General features: G+C 42.5%; 1 protein-coding gene across 1 annotated transcript in view; it reads right to left on the bottom strand.

Moving 5' to 3' along the window:
* The window catches only part of mrpl33 (mitochondrial ribosomal protein L33), a 48,878-nt gene that overhangs the window by 860 nt on the left and 22,812 nt on the right, over positions 1–25,206 (bottom strand). Inside the window, exons 2-3 of the mRNA XM_041188726.1 lie at positions 9,857–9,875; positions 3,152–3,258 (exon numbers count right to left, since the gene is read on the bottom strand). Coding sequence (XP_041044660.1) covers positions 3,152–3,258; positions 9,857–9,875 — 126 coding nt within the window. The remainder of the gene's footprint in view (positions 1–3,151; positions 3,259–9,856; positions 9,876–25,206) is intronic.

Genomic DNA, 25,206 nt, shown 5'->3' with positions numbered 1-25,206 from the left:
CGTAACAAAGTGATAACTCTGTTAAACCAATTAGAGCAAGCTGGCAATTTCAGCAGCGAAAGTTAAAATGTTTACAAGCACTGAAAATGAAGCTTTTCAAAACTGCTTCAAGCCAAATGCTCTGTATAGAAGTGCACTAAAAGTTCACTTTTTCAACAACATGACACTCTCAATAACACTAAGCCCTTGGGTCTTTCATGTTTTAACAAGTAAAAGGAGACTTTGTATTATAGCCCAGATATAAAGTACAGCACAGAACGCAAATGTTTTCTCAGCCCTTTTTATGCCCAAATATTTTCTGGAACCGCACCTATCATTTAAAAGTCTTTAACACATGACGTAAGTGGCATGAGGTTTTTTCTTTTTTTAAAAAGGAAACACACCCAAACCAATGTCCTGCCACGACTGATGTCCAGTTGTTTCCATGAGTGGATACATATTTAGTGAAGGATTAGAATATTATAGATCATAGCACCAAACTATCAGAATGCTTTTCTTTGGGGGATCACATACAGGACTGAGAAAGCAGTTACTGAATCCATTCCTAGTGAGACGAGTCAAACATTCAACATCCAGGCCAGATAAAAATTGTTCCCCATACTTTTCTCCAACAGTGTGCCTCCGATCTGAAAACTCTCAGTGATATCAGCGCTCGTCATAATAAATGATGTGATTAAAAGCATACATGAATTTGTGATATTATAATAAAACAAAAGGATTTTCACATGGAGTCAGCTAATGACGGAATATGTGAATAGGTGTATATCATTATTTCCCCATGATGTTTGTTTTATCTGAAATGATTTAACACTGTACTTTAATCTTTGGCTATAAGGGTCTTCCACAATGTCTGAGATCCTCCAGTCTCCAGATAGTCAGCGACCAGATGTGGCCTGGAGGATGCACTTATGGGACCCCTCGGAAGTCCAAATACAATGCTCTGTGGGAATTGCCTGGAAAGTTTAAACTTCTGGTAGAGAATTCCCCTGCTTCCGGGCCCTGCCAAGCAAGTCTCCAACTCTGAGTCACTATACAACTGACCGCCCAATCACTCACACTGATCCCCCCACAAATACTTCACCTAACCTGACTTGACTCGCCCCAGCCCGATACCCCCTCTTGACACCCCCGACCCAAGCCAACTTGACCTGACTTCCGCCCCTACCTGACAACCCCTCCTGAGCTCGCTAACCTTGATCCACTTCACCCATCTGTTACCCTTCCCCACACTACCCACTCACCTTACACACCTCTCCCTGGCTATTTTCAAAGAAGCTTTGGGACATGACACTGCGCCAATTCTGAGTTGTTCCCTATGAGATATGTTGCATTCAATCAGATTTGAAGGCTCCTCCCTCAGAAAATTGCTCAGAAAAATTGGAGCAAAGTAAGTGCATTTTTTTTGTCTGATCAGAGTCAGAAATAGGGTTTCCGATCCTGACTGGAAGATCTGGGCCAATGAGTTTGAATACTTCTGTTTTAAATGGGTGAGTGTTCACAGCACTAAACTTGGGAGCCTCATGTACTGAGCTCGCAGAGATACCGGTGTGAAAAAGAAATCACCATGTTGCTCAGGTACTGAGTGGGAAATATTCTTCTAGGGATTGGGATTTACAACAAAAACTTGCATTTACATAGTGCCTTTAACATAGTATAACATCCCAAGGCATTTCACAGGAGCACCTTTACATAAAATTTGTTGCCGAACCATATTAGGAGATCATAGGACAGGTAATCAAAAGCTTGGTTAAAAAGGTAGGTTCCAAGGAGAACTTTTAAGGAGAGAGAGAAGTGGAGAGGATTAGGGATGGAATTCCAGAGCTTAGCTCGGGTGCCAATAGTGAAGCGATGAAAAATTGGGGATGTGCAAGAGGACATAATTGAAGGAGTGCAGAAATCTGGTAGGGCTGGAGGCACATTATTGAAGAAAAGTACAGGGAACATAATTTTAATCTGGCCTGGATCTGATCTGGAGCAGATCTTGAACACTGGATTCCAATCACAGATGGTATGGCAGGGAGTGGAGGAAAAAGTTGTGATAAAAGAACCCAGTACCAATTCACTAGTCAGTCAGTGTGCTGAAATTCAAGACCAGTTATAGAAGTTGAACAGTAAGGCCAAAGAATGCAGTACCGTGTGTTTTGTTCAGACCTTACTTTACCTTTCTATTTGGTCCAAATCGTCCTCAGTCAGGAGTTGCACACACACACACAGACATTGATCATAGATTCTCAGATATCTGTAATGCTTTTTGGTTGATTTGCCAAGCAGCACAACAGACTCACCCCCTAGGGAAAGCTGTGCCTAAACTAGCAGACGGTGGAAGGAAGCCCAGAGCCAGTCTCCTGAGCACCACAGATGAAGGGGAAGTGAGTATCACACTGCTCTAGAGAATCAGCCTGCAAATGTCAACAAGAGGGATTCAAACTCATTCTCAGGTCAGTACTGTTGTCGTAGTTACTAGGAGAAACTTTAACATACACACACACATAAAAAATATATATAGACACTCAAACACAGGGTTGTGAGGCTGTAGAATATATCATGAGTGAATGATTGAAACGGAAACCATGTTGACATTTAAGAATAGACAGGTAGGTAGCTGAAGCAAAGGGATATAAAAAGGAAATGAATAGAGGGCAGGCAGATAGGATTAGGACAACTGTTTGTGTGAAAGATTAATACCAACATGGCCTGCTTGGCCAAACAGCCCACTTCTGTATTGTAACGGATCACCCCATTTTCAGGTGGCAATATGTGGCGCATGTCGATCATTGCCAACAGAGTACAAGAATGAAGATGTTACATGCTGCTTCTAGTTCTGTATGGTATGAGACCATTTTGTTAACAAGATTACATTCCAGAATGAATATTTTAGAGTATCAGTCAATCTCTCATGGTGTTTCACATAGGAAGTCAAGATATGTGTAGAATTCAGGTGAAATTGGGTTAGAGGGCAAAGTATAACTAGAGTAGGGCACACACACACACACACAACATTTTTAATACATTATAGATAACAAATTGGTGGTTAGAGTTATAATATGAAATGAATGAATAAGTTAGTAGCATCAATAAAGGGTACCTAATGAAGACGCCAACTAGTGACACATTCTCCATCTACCTGCCATAGATACACGTTACAATTTACCTATAGGATCGTGTTTTCTCAGGATTATTTTTTCCCGTAGTCGGCTCCTCTTTACATTGAAGCAATAGCCACTTCCAGCTGCACTCACCATCCTCACAAGAATGGACCTGGGAAAATTCAACAAAACATTTGTCAGATTCTGCTCTGCCAGTAAGTGAGTCAAATCTTCATTTATCAGTGACCACACACACTCCTCACAACTGTGCCTCAGTGCTTTAAAGGGGAGGGTCATTGAATGAGTGGGAAAGTGGCTATGCTGCTCCCCTCATCCAAAGAAAAGGGTTCTTAGGAGGCTTCTGAAAAGCAGGAAAGGAGATGGCAAGATGGAGGGTATTAATTGACAGGGTTCTAGAGAGTTGGGAATTGGAAGGAAGGGTTCATATTCATGTAGCAACTTTATCACATCCTCAGGATACTCAAGTGTGCTTTTAACAAATGTATTATTTTTTAAAGTGCAATTATTGGTATTAAACAGGCACAGCGGCTGAAGGAGTGGCCTGCAATGGTGAAGAAAGAGGGCTAATCCGCTTTGTATAATTTTATGCTGGGAGCCAGTGTAGCTCGGTGAGGCCAGAGGTCATCAGAGTATGGGTCATGACGTTTTGCATCAGTTGTAGTTAGCCGCACAGAAGCAGGCAAGCCGACAATTGGTGCAATCCATTGCAGCTAATGATTCACAATATGAAAATAGAGGCAGATTACATGTTTTAGGATGGGGCTATTAACCCCTCCTTCAGAACTTATTAAAAATTATTCCTAGAAATGGTGGCACTTTACCACTTTTCTTTACCATTTCATGGGCTGTGGCCTTCGCTGGGAAGACCAGCATTTCTTGCCCATTCTTAAATGCCTACTTAAGCTACCTTCTTGCCACTGTAGTCCCTTTCAACTATAGTTTTTCATAGAGTTTTAATACAAATAAGTGGCTTGCTAGGTCATTTTCGAAGGCAATTGAGAGAGTTAACCAGATTGCGTGTGTTTGGAGTCACATATAAGTCAGAGTCAGTAAGAACAGCACATTTCTTTCCCTCAAGGACATTAATGAACCAACTGAGTTTTTACGATAAGCCAGTCACTATTAGTCACTATTACCAATTCTAGTTTTTGATTGCAGATTTATTTCTTTCAACTTAATTTCCCCAACCGCCAGGGTGGGATAAGAACTCGTGCCTCCAGATTATTAGTCCAGTAACGTAACTATATTACCATACACTTACTGAAATTAATTTATGTACCTGAGCCGTATTCAATTGCTTGGTTGGGTATTTCCAAATTTTCTTCTTCATATAGAACTCTAAGAAAAATTCTGCCTTGCCTCATAAATGACTCCCCCAAGGGTTAAAATAAAATTGTCAGTTTCCTTGAATTAGGTGCAGCCAATGTAATACATTTAAATAATAGCAAGAGCTAATGAGGTGTGCAGTCTGTTTCAGCATCTCAAAAACATGATTTAAAAACAGGATTTGCACATTTTCTTCCCTCATCCTCTTCTCCTCACGTTTCAACTCCAGGAATGCTTTTCAAATGACCATTCTTCATGGTCTTCCATGAACAACAGTATTGACAGAAAATTGCAGTGTGAGGTGCAGCACTGTGAAACAAAACCCTGCCCTCTCACAACAGCCACCTAGCAGGAGTCACTGGATAGCAGGCAGGAGAGGAACACTGGATGATTTTAACCCTCCCTGCTCAGAGACAGCAAGAGCACTTGCAGCACCCCCAAAGACACATTAGCAGGTATAAGCTCACAGTGCTCAGGAATCAAATCTGTGACCTTCCAGCTTATGTAGTTCCATTATACTGATCTTAACAAATGGGTTAACAGGGGAATGAGGAGCGACACCATAAACATCAACCTTTCAGATTATGATGGCGACATTGTATACTTCCAGCAATTTTGTCAGAACTTTACCTTGTCTGCAGCACTAATATACTAAATGTCTTACATCTTACCAACAAGTGCTAAAAGTACAACAGAATGCTTATAATTTGCACCTGTCAGGACTGTATGAGGTGCAACAACTTGTGTACATTGACTAATGATCACTGGAGACATTTACTGCCTCTCACAGTCAGTCCAACAAAACAAGCCCATTGAAGAGTTGCAACTCTTTCATTCATCAAGCCTATAATACACTAAAGCCTAGAAATTATGCTGTGCCATATTGTATAAACGGTATTTTTAACGACGATGTTAAGCAACGGAACCTGGTACACTTTAAGCATTTGTGACAGTGTAATCTCTCAACACAGTAACACTGCAGTGTTTTGAAATATACAGCTCACAGCTTTTACATGCGAACATACAAATTAGGAGCAGGAGGAGGCCATTCCACTCCTCAAGCCTGTTCTTCCATTCAATATCATGGCTGATCTGATTGTAACCTCAACTCCACATTCTGCCTACCCGCGATAATCTTTGATTGACAGGCAGTCACCTGGGTGAATGCAGCTGCAGTACTCAATGGTCAACACCACCCAGGACAGAGCAGTTTGATTGATCACCCCTGCAAGTGGTATGAATAACCAGCCCTTCCATCGCTGGTGCAATGTGACTATAGTATCAACTATCTACCGGGCACAGTGCACCAAGGTTGCTTTGACAGCAGCTCTCAGCCCTGCAGCCTCTACCATGAAGATAAGAGCAGCAAATCATGGGAACGCCAACACCTCAATGATACTCTCCAAGTCACACACCATCTTCATCTCGTCATATAGTGCCAATCCTTCACAGTCAATGGGTCAAAGTCCTGGAATTCCCTAACCAAAACAACATCATGGGAGCAGCACCACCACAAGGACTGCAGCAGTTCAAAAAGAACCCACCCACCACCCCAGCACTGTCTCAGGGCAAGGTGGCAGTAAATGCAGCCTTGTTAGCGTCACCCACATGCCCAGAACAAACTGAAAAAAATCCATATAAATATGCAAAATTACAATATAGTGTTAAATGAAGAGTCAGTGCCCTTGAGAGTTTGACTTAATGAGCAGTCAACAAACATACAAAATAGCCACTGAAACTCAGGATTGACAGCTGAAAATTAAGACTTGGGAACCAGTTATAATTTAACCTTTTATAATTAAAAACCCTTCCTAATTTTCAACACAGACCAGATGGATCAAAATGGTTTTTCTGGTCTTACACTAGCTATGTTCTTGCTGTGGCTGAGCCAAGATCTTTCCCACACTTCTATTCGTCAACGTCAAAATCTCCACTGAATGCAAGAGTTAAACAGTTTAGAGTGATAACTAGGCTTAGCAAACATACATTAGACCCAGTTACACCAATAAAATACTGCAATGAGATCATTTCTAGACAAAGAATACAGGGCTTAAGATAATAGGAGCCTTTGAGTAAAATACTTCCACATTTCAGTTTTAGGCTAATAGCAGACACTGAATGGATTTGATCCCACTAAGTGACTCCATTTGTGCAATATAGGGAGGTTAGCATAATAATCAACTCTCATTATTTGAATACTCTTGGGTTTCAAATCACATCTAAGAGGAGACAAACCAGAAAAACTTCTCTTCAGATAGAGCTGCTGCAAAAAGTTAATTTCTTTCTATTCGTTCATGAGATGTGGGTATCACTGGCAAGTGATGTGGCTGTCACAGCATTTATGTGCCATATGACCATGCCTAACTGCCCTCAAGAAGATCATGGTAAGCTGCTTACTTGACAACTGAGTGGCTTGCTGGGCCATTTCAGAGGGCACTGAAGAGTCAACCACATGGCTGTGAATCTAGAGTCTATATACAGGCCAGACCAGATAAAGATGGCAAATTTCCTTCCCGAAAGGACATTAGTGAGTCAGACATTCCGGTAGTTAGATGGTCACCATTACAGATACTAGCTTTTTATTCCAAATTTAATTATTAACTGAACTTAAATTCCCCAGCTGCTGTGGTGGGATTTGAACTCATGAAGTCATTTCTAAACAATGCATACATGGAGAAAATAGGAGCCTGTACCCAGATGATTAGTTCAAGCTTTTGGAATACTGGTCCAGTAACATCCCAACATGACATCGATCCCTATAACTAAAATACAGCCCACTTCACTTAAAATTCACGTTAAAATTTGAGTTAAGAGAAAATGTCTCCCATGTAGTTTAATTTGAATGGTTCAATTTAAACTTAACAATTTAACATTTTTACATGCAAGAGAAAATTGAAGTAACAGGGTGTGTAGAAACAGACAGCTCTTGTGTTGCTCTTTGTTAAATGAAAAAGATTCTCAAAAGTCTTTGTTTAAAGAGGTGGAATTGGTGAAGATAAACTACACCCAATTTTCTTCATCCCGGGGACAAAATGCACAGTCAGGATAGAATTGGATTGCTATCTACAGGATCCAATTTCCAACATATTTTAATCAGTGATTAAACCAGGGAGAACTGGTAGTTTTAGTGGTTCAAGGCTATGCACTAAATCAAACCATTTTAGAATAAATGCAAGTATTTTTGGTAGTGCTGGGTTGATGTACCTGTCAAGGATTTAATGCTTTATTCAGTCCATCTTGGACATCCTGACAGATTCTAGTGATTAGATGAGCAGAAGTACAGCTTTAGATATATGAGAATCTTGTCTAGGACCAATGTGGGAGTTGACGAACCAGAAAAGCTGGAACTGGCATTGTATAAAGATCTGAGATCACCTCAGTGACTCTTCACATATAAAGCAGCCATTCTAGAAGTGAGAGAGAAACCCTGATGGTGGGGGCGGAGAGGAAAAGAGATAAAATAGGCACTCTCACAGTTACCAGCGGTGCTTACACAGCATCACTGACAGCAGCTGAGGAACAACCATATTGCTTCCCTCCCATCACCAAGGTACAAGGAATGGTACTTGAACATCTCTTCCTCCAACAGGAAGTGACTCAAAAGAGAAATCAGGTGCAACTGATAAAAGGACGTCAATAAATGTTAAGCACAAGATTGTTAGGACAGGTTGTTAGGAGAGGGACAAAGTACACAATGAGTAATGTAAATAGTTACTGTTGAAATGGAAACCACAGGTATCCAGCAAGACTATTACAGTGAACCGGCTATGACGCACACAAAGGTGAACCATTTCCAACAGCGAAAGACATTAGAAAAGACCAAACCCTTCAAACTACAACTGTTTTATGCAGATAAATGCAATGGATTTCCTTGTGTTTCTGGCCAGCCCTGCCCTATCTAAAGGTGCCTTTTGAAATAGTGCAACAAAATGGTATTTCTGGTCAGATGAAAGGTTTGTTTGAAGCGAAGTTCGTGCTGACTCTTCAGTAAAATACCAATAAGATGGCACACCCCCAGAGGATGATATTCACAAGCCTGACCCTTCAATTAGTAGATGTCGTGAAAAGGGTTTTCGCTTCCAACTTTTCAACTAGATTAACATATCAGCACCAACAGTTTAAATCACACTAATCCTGGAACTCCCTCCCTAACAGCACTGTGGGTGTACCTACACCACATGGACTGCAGCGGTTCAAGAAGGAAGCTCGCCACCACCTTCTCAAGGGCAACTAGGGATGGGCAATAAATGCTGGCCCAGCCAGCAAAGCTCACATTCACGAATGAATGAATGAAAAAAAACTCACATCATTGCGTGTTTTATCAGAACACAGGAACTACTAGACAAAAAATGATCAAGGTCCACACAGTACAATGATAATGAAATTCTTGACTAATCATGGCTATTAATCATTCTACAACGGAGCCAGACATGAAGCAAAGGAAACACCAATGCTGGGGAGCTCGGGGCACTTCTCTGCATTGAATGTCATTTGCCACCTACCTGACCAATTCCCAAATATATTCAAATCCTGCTTGAGCTTAATGTCGTCAGCTTTGGAATCTTCCATCTTCATTAGATTTATCATTCGCTATTAAACCATTATGCTTGTGCCCCGGAGCAACAGATCATTTATAAAAATAGCAAACAAAATAGGTCCCAAAAACGCATCTTGCGGCTCCATAGTCTCCCTGTATCACAACCCTGAGTTCTACAAGTCATCAAATAGTGTAGCCATTGCAAAATATCACCCCTGATTTCCACTTACTTTACTTTGTCTCATCCTTCCCAGGAAAAAACTATCAAAAGGCATTACTGAGATCCAAATACTCCACATATACTGCCCTATCCTTGTCAAGTTGTCACATCTTCAAAGAAAACTAGTAAGTTAGATTGCAAGACATCCCTTTCTGAATTCATATTGACGATCATTTAATGATTTTATTTCTATCCGCTTATGCCAGGATCTTTTCTTTGACATGGTCTTCCATTAACCTTACCTACAATGGATGTCAAACTCACTGGCTTGGGTCACTTTTGCTCCCTTTTAATTATATATAGAAGGAACAACCGTATTTCTCCAGTTCCCAGGCATCGCTCTAATATTCAGTGATTTCTGGAAGATTTGTGCCCACCTTGCTGCTATTTCCTCCATGATTTCCTTAAAAATCCTCAGATCTGTCATGTCCAGCCCCTGGGTTTTATTTACCTTAAGCTGGCATGACCATTCACCAACCACATTGGTAGCAATTTGAAGTGTTCTGCAACTTATCTCTACAAAACCCTCTAGTTCCTCTTCTCAGTTCCCAAATAAATTAACCGGCTCCTCCTTAATAAAAAACTGAGGCAAAAAAAAACTTACTTAGCATTTTTGCAGCCTGTGTGGCATACCGTTAGTAATAAATAATACAAGTATTGACTTACTTTGACTTGCTCTTGGCAACTGCGGTCATCAACAGGTTCAATTGAAAAAGAAGAGAAGAAAAAGTGTGTTAGTTCACTCAGCTTCAGAGTGTTACATTATAATTTTAAACTAATCAGTACTTTAATAAAATAGCCATTTACGAAATCCACCAACACGCCCCACCCCACAAATCTACTGCCAGGACACCTCAGGAAAATTCACTTTTGTGTGTTGTTAAAACGTCTATGATTAGTTAACACAATTCCCCGGTGTATTTTGCACCCTTGTGACATTAATCACATATTGGATGATTCATTTGTAATCATTCTGTTACAGTTGCCTTTTGGCTTGAAAGATACTCAATAAAGTGGAATAAAATTGAAGGATGGGTACTACCATGAGCAACCACTAGTGCACTTAACACAGAATATTAGCATCACCTAGTGATAAGAACAGAATTTTGCAGCAGGAGAGTCTTTAATTGGTCAATACATATAGGGCAGGTTTTTCCGGTTGGTGAGCGGGGGCAGGGCCCACTCGCCAGCATGTAAAATGACGCGGGGATACGTTGGGTGTGCGTCATGGCCTGCACAGGGAGTGCATGGCATTTCCTGGCAGACATCATGTTGGGCGGGCCTTAATTGGCCTGCCCTCGTAAAATGGCACACCCCCAATCGGAAGCCGGCCTGCTCCCACACTCCCCACCGACAGGGTGAAAATGTTGCCCAGTGTCTGGTTGGCCATTTCTCAGAATGAACATTGCTGAAAGTGCTGCAGACAGAGCAGCAAGGCCAAGGGCACCACAGACATGGCAGCAGGCCGAGAGCGGTGTATGTGGTATCAGAATTAAGTAGAATATATATTGCTACGCTGGTTAACCTTAAAAAGTAAAGACAAAAAATGGCTGAACTTAGTTATTACGTAAACATTTATCAATATGGCTCAACTGATAGCACACTTGGTTTGGAGTCAGACTATTGTTGCCAGCCCTATTCTGAGATTTGTGCTATAGAATTGAATCCGGACCATTCCTTAATGTATTGCTGATTGAAATCTACAGTTTAAGTTCTAAAGCTCTCAGCCTTAAGCTGGGTTTCAACAAAGTCCCCACTGGGTGAGCAGTTGGGCTTAGCAGCTGAAACGGGTTCCTCTGTAACTGGGTCAGCTAGCCTTTGTCTTAGAACAATATAAAGCCAGCAAACTTAGTGTGACTTAGCACATGAGCAACTTAGAGTGTTGGGAGTTGGGTGATTAATGGAGTTAAGAGAGGAAAGGAAAGAGGTAATCCTTTGTCTTTGCTTTTGGCATTTGATAACCTGAGAGGAGCAGTGGCCTTAAAGCGCGAGGGGGACCAGACCCAACACCAGAGCAGGCCCAGGAGCCAGCACAAGAGTGGCAGTCTTGGTAAGTAGGACCTGGTGAGTATTTCTACTACCCTTAATATTCCTTAAACTGGAGGAAACAAAAGTAAAGGAAGTAATTTAAGGGTAAGTCTTGGGAGGGCATCTCAGCCATCTGTAATGCTCCTCCTGTGCAACCTGGGAAGTCAGGGACACTTCCAGTGTTTAGTGCAACCACATGTGTAGGAAGTCTCTCCTGCGGTGAGTGGGGTTGGGGGGGAGATGCAGCGTGGAGGGGGTGGAAAAAAAATAGAATGAGCGAGCAAATGATAGGGGATTCTATCATAAGGGGAACAGATAGACATTTCTGTGGTTGTAAATGTGACACCAGGATAGTATGTTGCCTCCCTGATGCCAGAGTCAAGGATGTCACCGAGCAGCTGGAGGACATTCTGAAGGTGGAGGGTGAACAGCCAGAGGTCGTGGTCCTTATTTGTACCAACTACATAGATAAGAGAGAAGAGGTCCTGAAAGCAGAATAAAGGGAGATCGGAAATCAATTAAAAAGCAGGGCCTCAAAAGATAGCAATTGGAGGATTACTTTTAGTGACAAGTGCGAGCGAGATCAGGAATAGCGGAATACACCAGATGAATGCTTAGCTGCAGAGATGCTGTAGGAGGGAGGAAATTACAATCCTGAGGCACTGGGCCCAATTCTGGGAAATATGGGACATGTACAAGCTAGACGGGTCGCACCCTAGCAATCCCAAGACCAAAACAAAAATAAAAATACCTGGAAAAACTCAGGAGGTCTGGAAGCATCTGCGGAGAGGAACACAGTTAACGTTTCGTGTCCGTATGACTCTTCAACAGAACTAAGTAAAAATAGGAAAGAGGTGAAACATAAGTTGGTTTAAGGGGGGGTGGGCCGGCTAGAGCTGGATAGAGGGCCAGTAATAGGTGGAAATAGCCAAAAGATGTCATAGACAAAAGGACAAAGAGGTGTTGAAGGTGGTGATATTATCTAAGGAATGTGCTAATTTAGGGTAGAAAGCAGGACAAGCAAGATGCAGACAGCCCTAGTGGGGTTGGGGTGGAGTGAAGGGAAGGGATCGAAATAGGCTAAAAGGTAGAGATAAAACAATGGATGGAAATACATTTAAAAATAATGGAAATAGGTGAGAAAAGAAAAATCCATATAAATTATTGGGAAAAAAGGGGGAGGGATCGGAAAGGAGGTGGGGATGGAGGAGAGAGTTCATGATCTAAAAATTGTTGAACTCGATATTCAGTCCAGAAGGCTGTAAAGTGCCTAGTCAGAAGATGAGGTGCTGTTCCTCCAGTTTGTGTTGAGCTTCACTGGAACAATGCAGCAGGCCAAGGACAGACATGTGCGCATGAGAGCAGGGAGGAGTGTTGAAATTGCAAGCGACAGGGAGGTCTGGGTCATGCTTGCGGACTGACAAGGTGTTCTGCAAAGTGGTCACCCAGTCTGCGTTTGGTCTCTCCAATGTAGAGGAAATCGCATTGGGAGCAGCAAATGCAGTAGACTAAGTTGAGCGAAGTGCAAGTGAAATGCTGCTTCACTTGAAAGGAGTGTTTGGGCCCTTCGACGGTGAGGAGAGGGGAAGTAAAGGGGCAGGTGTTGCACCTTCTGCGGTTGCATGGGAAGGTGCCGTGGGAGGGGGTTGAGGTGTAGGGGGTGATGGAGGAGTGGACCACGGTGTCCTGGAGGCAACGATCCCTGCGGAATGCCGCCGGGGGGGGTGAAGGGAAGATGTGTTCGATGGTGGCATCATGCTGGAGTGGCGGAAATGGTGGAGGATGATCCTTTGAATGCGGAGGCTGGTGGGGTGATAAGTGAGGACAAGGGGAACCCTAACATGGTTCTGGGAGGGAGAAGAAGGTATGAGGGCGGATGCGCGGGAGATGGGCCGGACAAGGTTGAGGGCCCTGTCAACCACTGTGGGTGGAAAACCTTGGTAAACGAAGAAGGATGACATGTCAGAGGAACTGTTTTTTAAAGTGGCATCATCAGAACAGACGCAACGGAGGCGAAGGAACTGAGAGAATGGGATGGAGTCCTTACAGGAAGCGGGTTGTGAGGAGCTGTAGTCAAGGTAGCTGTGGGAGTTAGTAGGCTTATAATGAATATTGGTTGACAGTCTATCACCAGAAATTGAGACAGAGGGGTCAAGGAAGGGAAGTGTCAGAGATGGACCATGTGAAAATGATGGAGAAGTGGAAATTGGAAGCAAAATTAATACATTTTTCCAAGTCCAGACGAGAGCATGAAGCAGCACCGAAGCAATCACTGATGTACCGGAGAAAGAGTTGTGGGAGGGGGTCGGAGTAGGACTGGAACAAGAAATGTTCCACATACCCCATAAAGAGACAGGCATAACAGGGGCCTATGCGGGTACCCACAGCCACACCTTTTATTTGGAGGAAGTGAGAGGAGTTGAAGGAGAAATTGTTCAATGTGAGAACAAGTTCAACCAGATGGAGAAGAGTGGTGGTGGATGGGGATTGTTCGGGCCTCTGTTCGAGGAAGAAGCAGAGAGCCATCAGACCATCCTGATGGGGGATGGAGGTGTAGAGGGATTGGATGTCCATGGTGAAAAGGAGGCGGTTGGGGCCAGGGGACTGGAAATTGTTGATATGATGTAGCGTGTGAGAGGAATCACGGATGTAGATGGAAAGGGACTGGACAAGGGGAGACAGTCCATTCTGTTCTGTTCGCATCTGTTCTGATGATGCACTTTCAAAAACAGTTCCTCTGACCTGTCTTCCTTCACCAAGGTTTTCCACCCACGGTGGTTGACAGGGCCCTCAACCGTGTCCGGCCCATCTCCCGTGCATCCGCCCTCACACCTTCCTCTCCCTTGCAGAACCATGATAGGGTCCCACTTGTCCTCACTTATCAACCACCAGCCTCTGCATTCAAAGGATCATCCTCCACCATTTCCGCCAACTCCAGCATGATGCCACCACCAAACACATCTTCCATTCACTATCCCCCCACCCCGACCCCCGGCGGCACTCTGCAGGGATTGTTCCCTCCGGGACACCCTGGTCCACTCCTCCATCAACCCCTACACCTCAACACCCTCCCATGGCACCTTCCCATACAACTGCAGAAGGTGCAACACCTGCCTCTTTACTTCTCCTCTCCTTACCGTCCAATGGCCCAAACACTCCTTTCAAGTGAAGCAGCATTTCACTTGCACTTCGCTCAATTTAGTCTACTGCATTCGCTGATCCCAATGCGATCTCCTCTACATTGGAGAGACCAAACGCAGACTGGGTGACCACTTTGCAGACCACCTTGTCTGTCCGCAAGCATGACCCAGACCTCCCTATCATTTGCCATTTCAACACTCCTCCCTGCTCTCATGCCCACATGTCCATCCTTGGCCTGCTGCATTGTTCCAGTGAAGCTCAACGCAAACTGGAGGAACAGCACCTCATCTTCTGACTAGGCACTTTACAGCCTTCTGGACTGAATATCGAGTTCAACAATTTTAGATCATGAGCTCTCTCCTCCATCCCCACCCCCTTTCCAATCTGCTCCCTTTTTTCCAATAATTTATATAGATTTTTCTTTTTCCACCTATTTCCATTATTTTTAAATGTATTATTTATTGTTTTATCTCTACCTTTTAGCTTATTTCGATCCCTTCCCTTCACCCCACCCCACCCACACTAGGGCTATCTGCACCTTGCTTGTCCTGTTTTCTACCCTTAATTAGCACATTCCTTAGATAATATCACCACCTTCAACACCTCTTTGTCCTTTTGTCTATGACATCTTTTGGCTATCTCCACCTATTACTGGCCCTCTATCCAGTTCTACCTGTCCCACCCTCCCACCCCTTAAACCAGCTAATATTTCACCTCTTTCCTATTTTTACTTAGTTCTGTTGAAGAGTCATACGGACTCAAAACGTTAACTGTGTTCCTCTCCGCAGATGCTACCAGACCGGCTGAGTTATTCCAAGTATTTTTATTTTTGTTTTGAATTTCCAGCATCCGCAGTTTTTTGCTTTTAATCCCAGGACCATTATCCTCACAAGACTATTCGTTAGTACTGTGGGGAAGGGTTTAATTTGTGTAGCAGGGGAATGGGAACCTGAGCTGGAAGACAAAAAAGAGGGAAACAAAGATAGAAATGAAAGACAGAAAAGTGGAAGGCAGAGGAAACAAGGGCTAGCAGCAAATAGGGCCACAGTACAAAGAAAATGTGTAAAAATGTTGAAAAGGCAAGTCTAAAGGCACTGTAGCTGAATGCACAGAGCATTGTAATAAGATTAGATGAATTAACAGCGCAAATATATGTAAACAAGTACGATATAATTGTGATTACAGAGACATGGCTGCAGGGTGACCAAGGCTAGGAATTGAATATCCAAGGGTATTCAATATTTAGGAAAGACAGACAACAAATAAAAGAACGTGGGGTAGCATTGTTAGTTAAGGATGAAATCAGAGCAATAGAGAGAAAGGATATTGGCTCAGAAAATCTATATGTAGAATCAGTCCGGGTGGAGCTAAGAGGAAGTGGAAAACGTTAGTGGGAGTTGTTTATAAGCCTCCAAACAATAGTGGTAAGGTAGGGAGTGGCATTAAACAGTAAATTAAAGATGCCTGTAACAAGGGTACTACAGGAATCATGGGTGATTTTTAAGCTGCATATAGATTGGACAAACCAAATTAGCATTAATACTGTTGTGGATATATTCCTGCAGTGTGTAAGGGATGATTTTTTAGACAAGTACATTGAGGAACTGACTAGGGAACAGGCCATCCTAGATTTGGCATTGTGCAATGAGAAGGGGTTAATTAATACTCTTCTTGTGTGGAGACCTTTAGAGAACAGTGACCATAACATGATAGAATTCTTCATTAGGATGAAAAGTGAAGTAGTCTAGGGTCCTAAATCTAAACAAAGGAAACTATGAGAGGTGAATTGGCTACGATAGATTTGGAAACTTCATTAAAAAGCGATGGATGACAGTGGATAGGCAATGGCTACTATTTAAAGGAATTATTACATTTCTTGCACAAAAACACAACAGGAAAAGTGGCCCAACCATGGCTAACAAAAAAAAATTAAGGAGAATATTGGATCCAAAGAGAGTCACATGAAGTTGCTGAAACAAGTAGCAAGCCTGAGGATTGGGAGCAGTTTAGAATTGCTTTGTTAGTAAGAAATGAAATTAAATCGATAGCAAGAAGTGACGTAGGTTCGGATGATGTAGAATCTGTGTGGGTAGAGTTGAGGAACCACAAAGGTAAAACAACCATAATGGGAGGTATGTACAGGCCTCCGAACAGTAGTCAGGATGTGGGGCACAAGATACACCAGGAGATAGAAAAGGCATGTAAGAAAGGCAAGGTTATAGTGATCATGGAGGATTTCAATATGCAGGTAGACTGGGAAAATCAGGTTGGTAGTGGATCCCAAGGAAAGGAATTTGTGGAATGTCTACGAGATGGCTTTTTGGAGCAGCTTGTGGTGGAGCCCACTAGGGAACAGGCAATTCCAGATTTCGTGATGTGTAATGAAGCAGATTTGATAAAGGAGCTTAAGGTGAAGGAACCCTTGGGAGGAAGTGACCATAATATGATAGAATTTACCCTGCAATTTGAGAGGAAAAAGCTGGAATCAGATGTAACGGTATTACAGTTGAATAAAGGCAACTACAGAGGCATGAGGGAAGGAGCTGGCCAGAACTGACTGGGAGATGAGCCTAGCAGGAAAGACAGTGGAACAGCAATGGCAGGAGTTTCTGGGAGTAATTTAGGAGATACAGCAAAAATTCATCCCTAGGAAGAAGAAGCATATGAATGGGAGGACGAGGCAACCATGGCTGACAAGGGAAGTCAGGGACAGCATAAAAGCTAAAGAGAAAGCATACAATGCGGCGAAGAGCAGTGGGAAACCAGAGGATTGGGAAGCCTACAAAGACCAATAGAGGACAACTAAAAAAGAAATAAGGAGGGAGAAGATTAAATATGAGGGTAAACTAGCCAGTAATATAAAAGAAGATTGCAAGAGTTTTTTTTAGATATATAAAGGGTAAGAGAGAGGCAAAAGTGGACATTGGGTCGCTGGAAAATGTCGCTGGAGAAGTAATAGTGGGGAACAAAGAAATGGTGGAGGAACTGAATAGGCACTTTGCATCGGTCTTCACGGTGGAAGACATGAGTAACATCACCAAAGTTCAAGAAAGTCGGGTGGGCAGAGGTGAGTATGGTGGCCATTACCCAGGAGAAGGTGCTAAGAAAACTGAAAGGTCTGAAGGTGGATAAATCACCTGGACCAGATGGATTACACCCCAGAGTTTTGAAGGAGAAAGCTGAAGAGATAGTGGAGGCATTAGTGGTAATCTTTCTGGAGTTAGGGAGGGTCCCAGAGGACTGGAAAATCGCTAATTTAACCCCCCTGTTTAAGAAGGGAGTGAGGCAAAAGATGGAAATTACAGGCCGATTAGCCTGACCTTGGTCGTTGGTAAGATTTTAGAGTTCATTATTAAGGATGAGATTTCAGAATACTTGGAAGTGCATGGTAAAATAGGGCAAAGTCAGCATGGTTTCATCAAGGGAGGTCATGCCTGACAAATCTGTTAGAATTCTTTGAGGAGGTAACAAGTAGGTTATACAAAGGAGAACCAATGGATGTTATCTACTTGGACTTCCAGAAGGCCTTTGACAAGGTGCCGCACAGGAGGCTGCTCAGTAAGATAAGAGCCCCTGGTGTTAGAGGCAAGGTATTAGCATGGATAGAAGATTGGCTGTCTGGCAGGAGGCAGACAGTGGGGATAAAGGGGTCCTTCTCAGGATGGCGGCCAGTGACTAGTGGAATTCCACAGGGGTCAGTGTTGGGACCACAACTTTTCACTTTATACATTAATGATCTAGATGAAGGAACTGAGGGCATCCTGGCTAAGTTTGCAGATGATACAAAGATAGGTGGAGGGACAGGTAGTATTGAGGAAGCGGGGAGGCTGCAGAAGGATTTCGACAGGTTAGGAGAATGGGCAAAGAAGTGGCAGATGGAATACAATGTGGGGAAGTGTGAGGTCATGCACTTTGTTAGGAAGAATAGAGGCATAGACTATTTTCTAAATGGGGAGAGAATTCAGAAATTTGGAGTGCAAAGGGACTTGGGAGTCCTAGTCCAGGATTCTCTTAAGGTTAACTTGCAGGTTGAGTCAGTAGTTAGGAAGGCAAATGCAATATTGGCATTTATTTCAAGAGGACTAGAATATAAAAGCAGGGATGTGCTGCTCAGGCTTTATAAGGCTCTGGTCAGACCACATTTAGAATATTGTGAGCAATTTTGGGCCCCGTTTCTCAGGAAGGATGTTCTGGCCCTGGAGAGGGTCCAGAGGAGGTTCACGAGAACGATCCCAGGAATGAAAGGCTTAACATATGAGGAATGTTTGAGGACTCTGGGTCTATACTCGATGGAGTTTAGAAGGATGAGGACGGATCTGATTGAAACTTACAGAATACTGAAAGGCCTGGATAGAGTGGACGTGGGGAAGATGTTTCCATTAGTAGGAGAGACTAGGACCTGAGGGCACAGCCTCAGAGTAAAGGGAAGACCTTATAGAACAGAGATGAGGAGAAACTTCTTTAGCCAGAGAGTGGTGAATCTATGGAATTCATTGCTACAGAAGGCTGTGGAGGCCAGGCCATTGAGTGTATTTAAGACCGAGATAGATAAGTTCTTAATTGGTAAGGGGATCAAAGGTTACGGGGAGAAGGCGGGAGAATGGGTTTGAGAAATTTATCAGCCATGATTGAATGGCGGAGCAGACTCGATAGGCCGAATGGTCTAATTTCTGCTCCTATGTCTTATGGTCTTAATTCAGCAAGCGGACAAGAGATTGATTAAGAGGAGGAAAATAGAGTATGAGAGTAAACTTGCAAGGAACATAAAAGCGGACTGTAAAAACGTCTAGAAGTATGTTTAAAGAAAAAGATTATTGAAGATAGAAGTAGGTTCCCTACAGTCCAAAACAGGAGAATTTATAATAAAGAAATAGCAGAGCAATTAAACAATTGCTTCAGTTCTGTCTTCACAGAGCTTTCCAGAAATGCTAGGAAACCAAGGGTCTAGTCAGAAGCAGTAATTGAAGGAAATTAGTATTTCTAAAAATACAGTACTGGAGAAATTAATGGGATTGAAAGCTGATAAATCCTCAAGGCTTGATATGCTACATCTCAAGAGTACTAAAGGGGGTGGCCATGGAAGTAATGGATACTTTGGTGACATTTTCTAAAAATCTGTAGATTCTGGAATAGCCCCAGCAGGGTGGCAAATGCAACCCCATTATTTAAAAAAAGGGTTTGGTGGGGGGAAGAAAACAGGGAATTACAGATCAGTTAGCCTCGCATCAGAAGTAAGGAAAATTCTAGAGTCTATTATAAAGGATGAGATAACAGGACACTTAGAAAATATCAATGAGATTAGACAAAGTCAGCATGAATTTATAAAAGGAAAATCATGTTTGTCAACCCTACTGGGGTTTTTGAGGACCAGCCGAACATATAAGGGAGAACCAATGGGTGGTGGTGTTTTTGAATTTTCAGAAAGTTTTTGATAAAGTCTCACAAAAGAGGTTAGTGTGCAAAATTAAAGAACATGGGAGTAATATATTGGCATGGATTGAGAATTGTTTAAGAATCAGGAAACAGAGGGTAGGAATAAATGAGTTTAGAAGAATGAGAGGGAATATCACTGAAATGTATAAAATTCTGGGGTCACAATCTCAGGATACCAAGTAGGCCATTAAGGAATGAGGTGAGGAGAAACTTCTTCACTCAAAGGGTGGTGAACCTGTGGAATTCTCTAACACGGAAGGCCATGGAGGCCAAGTCATTGAATATATTTAAGAAGGAAATAGATTTCTAGAGTCCAAAGGCAGCAAGGGGTATGGGGAGAGAGTGGGAGTATGGCGTTGAGATAGAGGATCAGCCATGTTCATATCGAATAGTGCTGCAGGCTCGGAGGGCCAAATGACCTATTCCTATTTCCTATGTTTCTAGAATGTTGAATTGTTTTGTCTGCCTGTTCAGCAAAGATAACAGGATGACTAAAAAATAATAAAAGAGGATGAAATTAGAGTATGAGAGAAAACTAGCAAGGAATATAAAACCAGACAGTAAAAGCTTCTACAAGTATATAAAAAGGAAAGGAGTATCGACATTGAGCGTTGGTCCCTTTAGAGGATGAGACTGGGGAATTAATAATGGGAAACAAGGAAATGGCAGAGACTTTGTATAGGTGCTTGTATCTGTCTTCACAACAAAAGACACAAAAAGCATCCTAAGAGTGGTAGAAAAGCATGGGGTAAAAGCGAGGGAGGAACTTAAAACAATCACAATCACTAAAGAAAAATTATTAGGAAAGCTCTTGGGATTATAGGCTGACAAATTCCCTGGTCCTGATGGCCTACATCCTAGGGTATTAAAGGAAGTGGCTTCAGAGATGATGGATGCATTGATTGTAATCTTTCAAAATTCTTTAGATTCTGTAAATTACCCAGAGGATTGTACTTCTTTAAAGCCACCTTCAGTGCGATTGCGGCTGTTTCAGTAAATGTGCATGTGTAAAGTTGCCTTCAGTACTTGTGCATGTGTTTAAAGCCACCATCAATACACATGCACATGTTCAGTATGTGTGGCTGTGTAAAGCCGCCTTCAGAACATGTAAGGGTCAGTTCTACGAAATTCCTCAGAGAATTAAAGGAGGAGACAGTAAAATTAGTCTTGGTTTCAACGAAGGTGCGTTCACACTAACCATATTGTAGTGTTGTTTTGAATTTTGACACTCGATTTACACTCCAGGAGATTAGCATTGGTGTGAAGCAAAATCATGTGTCATGAATGCACCATAACTGAACTGCCAGCTTTTCTTCCCCATGGGTTTTGCAAATATAATGACTACTGTCATATGCACATGGAGAGAAATAAAATCAGAGGTCAATCTTTTGTAATGTAAGAACAAAAAAAGCTGGAGTTAACGTTTCAGGTTGATGACCTTCCATCAGAACTCAATCACAAGTTCTGATGAAGGGTCGCTCAACCTGGAACGTTAACTCTTTCTCACCACAGGTGCTCCCTGACCTGAGTTATTCTAGCTTCATTTGTTCTTATTTTAGATTCCCAGCATCCGCTGTATTTTGCTTTTGTATTAAAGTTTACCTTTAGTGCCTGCTTAAACTAACTCAACAGATGCACTTTTAAAGGTCCTAGGGCTGGGCTGTCTATGGGCCTTGTTAACTGATGGAGGAATGCTGGACACAGATGGGCAAGGAAGTACTTTTATTTCCAATTGCCACTCTGAATTACAGTATGAAAATTGCACATGCTATAGAATATGGAAGAATGCTCCAAGTAAATCTTTTATAACCCTTGTATAAAGGAACTTATTGTGCATTAGAACAGTCAAGATATATTGCTTTTATTACAGCATATTGTTGGGCATTCAGGGGTCAAATCATCTGGATTGCATTTTAAACATTTCCATCTTGCTAATGTACTCCACTGATAGTCTTCCACCGAAATAAAAACTGTGGCTTTGAATGGTAACCATTTGGCAATAAATGACTCATCCTCCAAGACTTCAGCTAAATTCTTTTCACCCTTGACTTCTTTCTTCCTGTCCTCAATCAATCTCACCTTGTACATGAATTTTGCCACCCATATCCATCCCTTTACCTTGGCGTTGTGCCACCTCCGAGGTCTCGCCTCCAAGGTCTCAAATCACTGACAAGCAATTCTTACCATCCATCTGAAAGAGGCAAGCTCTCAGTCTAATATCTCATGCTGAAGATAGTACCTCCTGCAATGAAGGACTCCTTCACTTCTGCATTGGAATAGCAATCTACATTAAGTGACAGAAGGCCTCGAGTGGGCCTGGAACCTTCAACTTTCTAGCAGAGGTCAAAGTACTGCCAGCTGAGCCAAGTAGACACTCAAGTACAGCCTAAGGGGATGACTCACCTGCCAACCTCAAATGTAGGTACATGGTGGTCTGAATCTAGTGGGATTCATACCCTCAAACATACACATAGCTATTACAACCACTGAATGGTGCTATACAGCTCTGACAATTAGTTTCGTAATTATATGGTATGGTAGCCTTGAAGTTTTGCTACAAGCTGATTGGCTTGAGATATTGTGAGCTGACACCCTAACACAGCAAGTTGTAATAGTAAACTAAATAAATCTGGTCATGTGTGGGTCAGCACCAGGAAAAATAACTATGAAAGCTTCCAGATTGTCATAAAAACCCAATTGGTTCACTAATCTCCTTTGGCAACCCTACCTCGTCTGGTTGAGATGTGACTCCAGCCCCACATTAGGCAGGTGACTCTAAATACACTCAGGGCAACCAAGAATAGGCAATAAGTACTGCCTCACCAGTGTTGTCCACAACTCAGAGCCACACTATCTATGAATCAGACTTTTCTTGAAAGTAACAATTGATGACTTATCTTCCATGACTTCAGCTGAATTCTCTCACCCGGACTTCAGTCTTCCCGTTGTCAATCAATCTCGCCTTGTACATGAACTTTTGTCACCCACATCCATTCCTTGACCCTGGCATTGTGCAGGGCCTTGCCGCCTACGAGGTCTCAAATAACTAACAAGCAACTCTTAGCATCCACCTGAAAGAGGAAAGCTCTTGATCTAACATCTCATGCTCATAATTAAACTTAAGTTCTGGTGAATCAGGAGGCCTATTTCGGTTAAGTGGAATCATATCTATAAATTTGTTTTGCTACCAAAGTAAAAGCACCTCTTGGTTTGGTTTCTGCCTCAGTTCCTGGTCTTTACAGGCATGCATGTAACTGTGCCTGGATGGTGTAGGTACAGTATCTAGATTTCAGCCCATCTATTTAGCAGGATAAGTGATACATTCACTTTCAGTGGAAAAAGCTCAAGTATGCAGGTGAGTTTCCAAACGATAAGAAATATATGTTAACAAATTCAGAAAACAAATGTGGACGGCTTTCATGGTTGACTGATCCCATTAACTGAAATCCTGGTTGAAGGGGGAAAGTGTGTTCCACAAAACAATCCATAATCTTAATCACAATACAGGCACAACATCGGTATTTGGGTTATTTGACTGAGTTTTTTAGCTTCAAAACCACTGGGAACAAGCCCCCACCACCCCCCTCCCCACCCCGGCACCCAACCTCACCTGGTGAGCCATCGTAAGTGAGAGTTGGTACATTATGACGAATTCCGTTTATAAATCCCCCAAAATGCAATGTTACAATATCAAATGAGGAGAAGGGAAAGGGCACGAATCTACCACAGCATATTCATTAGTTTTAACTTGTCATAACTGGCAAACGTTCAGCAAAATATACTCGTGAGCCAGTGTATGCTCTATAACCCAGGCAATCTCTGCAGCAAATCTATGGCCAACCTAAAATTTTAATCTATTTAAATGCAACAAGCAGCTCCTCTCCATCAGTGACATCGCCAGGGAAAGAGGTTTGCTGGAATCATGAAATTTTAAGGTCCCTTTAAGGTTGTGGACAGGGATTTTGCTAACAGAAAAGTACTCCCCACAGAGATAGTGGATAGTTCTCTCAGCTCTTGGACTGAACTGGTATCAAGGATATACTGATGGGCTAAACACTGATGATCTTCAATGTCCTATGCAAAATGAGCTTCAGCAATCTTCACCAATTCCCCATTGGATATCAGCTTACAGCATAGTTCTGACCCAATTAAACCAAAGTTGTTCATCTCTAGGAGAAGGATCGCCAGTGCTGGGAAATAAATTGCCGCTCATATAATAAAGCTGAGAGTGTTCAATCTTCAGGCCCAAAACCCAGATAACTCAAGCAACATTTGTACTTTGAGAGCCTGGAGTTTTGGAAAGTGCGCATAAACCTTATGTCATGGCACCAGATTAGTAGATATCAGTAAGCTGCAATGCAAGCAGTTTAATGGGAACAAGGATTTAACATTACACGAGGCCCCAATCCTTCCACAGCAAGCACTTGTCTTCATGACAGAAGGTCTGGACATCTCCTCCACTGTAAGAGGCAATCTACTGAAGCAACAATATTAGGACAGGACAGTGGAAGGAGCTTTACTATCATGAATACATAACTCAATGTTTCCTCAACTTACAATAATGTTCCTTTTGGTTCCTTAGGGTAGTGGATGTACGACATTTTAGCAGATTAGCATGGATAAAGGATTGGCTAACTAATAGAAGAGAGTTGGGATGGTGGGGGGGGGGGCGGCGGTGGGGACATTTTCAGGGTGGCAACCTGTAACTAGTGGTGTGCCACAGGGATCAGTACTGGGGCCACAATTATTACAATATATGTTAATGACTTGAATGAAGGAAGTGAATGTACTATCGCCAAGTTTGTGGATGACACAAAAATAGGTGGGAAGGCAAGTAGTGAGGATGATACAGAGTCTGCAGAGGAATATAAACAGGTTAAGGGAAGGGGCAAAAATTTGGCAGATGGACTACAAATGTGGGAAAATGTGAAGTTATGCACTTTGGCAGGAAGAATAGAGGAGCTGAATATTATTTAAATAGAAAAAGGCTGCAGGAAGCTACAGCACAGAGGGGTTTGGAGGTCCTTCTGCATGAATCACAAAAAGCTAGCATACAAGTTCAGCAGCCAATAGGGAAGGAAAATGAAATGTTGGCCTTCATTTCAAAGAGAATGGAGTATAAAAATAGGGAAGTCTTGCTAAAACTATACAAGGCACTAGTTAAACCACACCTAGAATACCATGAACAGTTTTGGTCCCCTGAGCTAAGAAAAGATATACTAGCATTGGAAGCAATCCGGAGAAGGTCCACTAGGCTGATCCGGGGTATGGAGGCATCTTCTTATGAGGAGAGGATGAAGTAGGATTGGCCTCTGCTCATTGGAGTTTAGGAGAACTAGTTAGAACGGGGAGATGATGGCGTAGCAGCATTGTCGCTGGACTAGTAATCCAGAGACCCAGGGTAATGCTTTGGT

The sequence above is a fragment of the Carcharodon carcharias genome, chromosome 5 (assembly GCF_017639515.1).
Source record: "Carcharodon carcharias isolate sCarCar2 chromosome 5, sCarCar2.pri, whole genome shotgun sequence".
Classification (NCBI taxonomy): domain Eukaryota; kingdom Metazoa; phylum Chordata; class Chondrichthyes; order Lamniformes; family Lamnidae; genus Carcharodon; species Carcharodon carcharias.
Note: the sequence above shows the minus strand (reverse complement) of the source record. Positions and strands in the feature narration are given on the sequence as shown.